This window comes from Atta cephalotes (genome assembly GCF_000143395.1).
Source record: "Atta cephalotes unplaced genomic scaffold scaffold00396, whole genome shotgun sequence".
In the NCBI taxonomy this organism is placed as follows: domain Eukaryota; kingdom Metazoa; phylum Arthropoda; class Insecta; order Hymenoptera; family Formicidae; genus Atta; species Atta cephalotes.
In genome coordinates, this window is record NW_012130460.1 from 1 (window position 1) to 5,045 (window position 5,045).

The 5,045-nt window shown below is 30.3% G+C and overlaps 1 protein-coding gene across 1 annotated transcript; it reads left to right on the forward strand.

The window, feature by feature from the left end:
* The first annotated feature begins 273 nt into the window (after nucleotides 1-273).
* On the forward strand, nucleotides 274-3,143 carry LOC105625233 (glutamate receptor ionotropic, NMDA 2B-like). The gene is made up of 4 exons (XM_012206574.1): nucleotides 274-581; nucleotides 1,072-1,253; nucleotides 1,415-1,650; nucleotides 2,928-3,143. The coding sequence occupies exons 1-4, from the start codon at nucleotides 274-276 to the stop codon at nucleotides 3,141-3,143; spliced, it is 942 nt and encodes a 313-aa protein (XP_012061964.1).
* The last annotated feature ends 1,902 nt before the right edge of the window (nucleotides 3,144-5,045 follow it).

Below are 5,045 nucleotides of genomic sequence, written 5' to 3' on the forward strand. Positions count from 1 at the left end.
CCCGCAAATGCTGCTTGGTTAACACAAAATTCGACATTTCAAACACAGTAAAAATCAAGGTTTTTGTATGAAATTCAAAGCGATATAAACTATATTATTAGCAGATGTTTAACCTTTCTGAAACCGCCAAAATCAGCTGTCATTATGAACCCTTCACAACAGCTGGAGCTATCTCTAGGGAAACGGACCGAACTAACTTGTACTCCCAATATAATTGTTATTTGGATTAAAAATTTACAACATGCTTGAGTCAAAAAACATAATTTATAAAAAATGTCAACGTACTATCTATTCAGATTTATGACGAATGTCTGGGCATTATTTGCCGTGGTCTTCCTCGCCATTTACACTGCCAATTTGGCTGCCTTTATGATCACGCGGGAAGAGTTTCATGAATTCAGCGGTGTGGATGATCACAGGCTCGCTAAGCCCTTTTCTCACAAACCCATGTTCAAATTCGGCACGATACCATGGAGTCACACAGACAGTACGCTTGCAAAGTATTTCAAGGAGATGCACTCCTACATGAGGGCTTTCAATAAAAGCAGCGTTGCAGATGGTATCGAAGCTGTCATTACTGGGTAAATATATTTTTATAATACTATTCTAAATTTATTTATCAGAAAAATCAAAGCAAAAAATAAAACAATTATTTTAAAATAATATAGAAGCGTAGTAAATTTATATTGTGATAAAAAAATTTCTCTTTTATGTAAACAGTTTGTATATCTATTAAAAAAATAAAATTTTAGATTTGTTCTTATTTGGTAGGTTTTATATAAAAATTGCAAAAGATTTTATAACTGAAATAAAATATTTTATTTGATCCATTCGTATACGTTTATATTATACATTCCAACAAATTGATATAAAAAATATATTAGTTTGAAACTGATTAAAGGAATAGAAATTTAATTATCTCTTTGTCTAAAGTAGAACATTCTATTTAATTCTGTAGTATTATATATAAATTAGAAAAGGGTTCCTCTCAATGTTTTGACGTAAAGCCGATTTAAAATGTCCTTATGAGGATATAATGAGGTACAGAGTATCCTATTATAACTTGTGCAGAGACATGGATGCGTTTATTTATGACGGCACAGTTTTGGACTATTTGGTCGCTCAGGATGAGGATTGTCGATTGCTAACGGTCGGATCATGGTATGCCATGACGGGATATGGTCTGGCGTTCTCCAGGAACTCAAAGTACTTACAAATGTTCAACAAGCAGCTGTTGGACTATAGAGATAACGGTACTTTTGCATGTGCTCCAAATCTTTTTAAGCATCCTGAAGAATACTTTCACATCTAAAAGATCCTTCTGTGTGTGTAAAATATATAGATCCGTAAATTTCACTTGACGGATTATTTCGCGATTATTCTTCGTTTATTTATGTCATTCCATCAATTCTAGGAGATCTGGAGCGGTTGAGAAGATACTGGATGACTGGGACGTGCAAACCTGGGAAGGAAGTACAAAAGAGTAGCGATCCGCTAGCGTTGGAGCAATTCTTGAGCGCATTTCTGTTATTGATGATGGGTATTCTTTTGGCAGCAGTCTTTTTACTTTTGGAACACCTGTATTTCAAATACATCAGACAACACCTGGCAAAAAGCGACGACGGTGGCACATGCGCTATTTTCAGCCTGGTAAGCATTTCGGATTTTAATATCGCGAAAATCTCTTAATTTCCTATGCTATTTTTGGAAGTAGGTCATTCTTAATTTTAAAACCACCTACAGAAGGCGACAGATGTTTAAATATTAATAACATTTCTTAATCGTGCTATCAATACTCTAAATCAACTTTTTATGAATTCACAATAGATATTATACTTGAATAAAATCATTTAATTGATAACAATCTATTAGCATTAAGAACAAAATATAATACAAAATGTTTAAAATGTATTGACAATAATAATAAATTAAAAATAGAATTAAATTGCACTTACAACAGTACTTTAAGGATGTATTAGACGTACAATCCTTGCAAGAAAATTAAATTTGAATATATGTTTAATATTTGCACTTCAAATAAATATATATACATATGAAAATTGTGACTAAGATTATATTTTTGTTTAATAACACATTTTTGTAATTTATTTATTTTATTTGTTATTAAACAATATAGGTAAAAGAAGAACAGAAGAGTCATTTTTAGAAGCAAAGGAACTTTAATTTAGATCATAAAATTCATATAATAATAACAAAGAATAAAAACATACATTTCGACTCCGCTCGAGTCATTCTCAATGCGGTAAACTTATTCAAACATCGTTATAAAATAAATATATATAATATTACAAAATTCGTTATAATTCTAAAATATGTATTCTGTGTAATGCGCTGCGAATTAATTATATATCGGAAATCAAAATAATAAGAGAGTAATACTCTAATAGAAAGTGACCGTGAACAAAAGAAAAATTAATACTTGACACACACAAATTAATAATATATATAATAATAATATATATAATAAAATATATATAATAAAATAATATATATAATAAAATGATGTACCTTGTCAGTTATATTAGTAAATGTGTTGAGAGTCCATTAATAAAAAAAGGGAAAAAAAACACAGAAAGGTGATAATCCATCATATCATGATAGAATATGAATATGGAGAAAAATCACAATTTTAAATGGGATAAAGTAGATATATTAGATATAGAACCGTCATACAATAAAAGATTAATATCTGAATACATATTAAGAAACAGAAACATGGAATAAACAGACAAAACGACACGAATTCTTTGCCCTAATTGTATTCTGACATTATTTTCTTTGCAAATATATCGGTAAATTCTTGTATAAATATTTTTGTTTCATTCGATAATATCTATTTTCATAGATTTCGATTAACGTTGAAAACTTGAAGGAGGATAATAGTATGCAAAATGTTTTATTTAAAGAGCGTGGGAAAGTCTTTGACTTTTCGTGGTGCAGTGTACGAAGCGCAAGATATCTTAAGGCATCATAGATGCAAGGATCCAATCTGCGACACCCACTTATGGAAGGTCAAGCATGAACTTGACATGGCTAAGATCAGGATACGACAGCTTGAGAAGGATCTTGAGGCCCACGGAATAAAGCCAACTCAGACCAAGTACGCTCCATCCTTCTTCTAATACCGTTTAATTCCGTATCAAACTACGAAAGTACTCGACTACACCGGGTATTTGCAATGCGATCGAGCGAAGAGCCGGATCAAGTTGAATCGCACGGCTTGACGAAGACGGAGGCTTGCTCTTCTGATCAGCCATGCTATTCGATTATCTTTAAACTCGATCGTTTGATATCGGATGAAGAATCGTATCCTCATAAGCAATTCGATCATAAATTTTCCGTTTGATTTTATTTCTTTCTACTAAAATAGCGAGAGCTCGCAAATTTTTTAGAATAAATCGTTTTGATATTCTCATCAGAAATCTATATGACAAATGAGGTATTTTTTTTTATAAGTTAGTTTTATAAGTTAATCTTTTAATGCCGGATTTTTCTAATCGAAATATCGCTTGTGTACGACGAGAAAATAAAAATTTAATGATACGGAGTTATTGATATTAAAAATTTTTTTATTTTAGTAAACGAGATTTTTGGAAATATGGTAATTTTTTTAGCGCGTGTTGCACAGGATGAAAATAAAAGTAAATCAATATTGCATCATATATAATTGCAATAACATTCTATTCAATTTCAACACAATGTTCAACAAAAATTAAATTAGTTTATTTTAAACGGGCTTGTTTTTTCAGTGTATGTTTGAAAATTGTAAATTTAACTATTACACCTCAAATAAAAATACAACGTTCGTAAAAAAATTTAAAGGGGTTAAAAAAATAAAAAATACTTGTTACTAAAAACCTATTTTGGTAACAATGATATCAAAATGACTTAGCAATAACCAATACGTCGTGAAATTGAATGTAACATTGACATTGAAAGACTAATTGATGTTATTTATAATCAAGTAAAAAATGTTTTCGTGATAGAAAACGAAAAATTTAATCTACTGATCAACATTACGCATTCTTTATTTTTTTTTTCTAGATTACGGTTACGCTTTCACGAAAAATACTTTTCGTAGAGTGCTGTCGCTTGTTTTCCATTTCCAAAACTGGAAATCTTTGTTCTAGAAAGCTTTCTTTGAGTCTCTTCATTCTCTTCAATCTCTTCTTTTCACGCTCTCTTTGCTCTCCCGGAAATTACTTCGTAAAGCGGAAGTGGACCCGTGATAAAAATCTATGCATGCAGTTGCACATTTATTCTTACCTGTCTTTGTTCTAATATCTTGAACAAACTTATGCTCGGTTCTCTATGCAAATTTTCATGTTATAATTTAATTTATTACGGAAATTATTGTTGTACGAGTAGCACAGCTCAAATAATTTCCAGACCGAGCTTAAGTAGTAACCTACTTTCTAACGTCACTTGGAATCTTGTTCGCATAGCATGCATCTATCTATAATAAAATGAAACATGCGTTTTCGATGGAACATCCAATGTGTCGACATCCTTTAATATCGCAGAAGTCCTAACGCACTTTTCTTCTTTTCTTCATCTCCTCTCTTTACTACTGACAAGCAATTTAATATAAAGTAGCAATTTTCTCCGAAATATTACTACTTTATATTAAAAATCGTATATTAAAATGTATTAAATGCAATATTAAATAGCATTTAGTATTAATCTTAATATTTTTAAAATATTAATATTATTCTATTCTTTTTGGTATTTCAAAATAATCTTAATTTGAATATATGTCTTTAAAAATAAATTTTTGAAAAACAATATTATTGAAATTTTAATAAATTGCGTTTATATATATATTATATAAGGGTTCTATATTTATTTCAAACATTATAAGATTAAATTTGCATTTTTTGTAACTTAGGAAAAATGTAATATGGAAAGAAAAGTTCCATTGAAAACGCTCGCTTTGGCATCTCTATTTAGTTTCGGTAACATATGTGTGTGTGTGTGTGTGTGTGTGTGTGTGTGTGTGTGTGTGTGTGTGTGTGTGTGTGTGT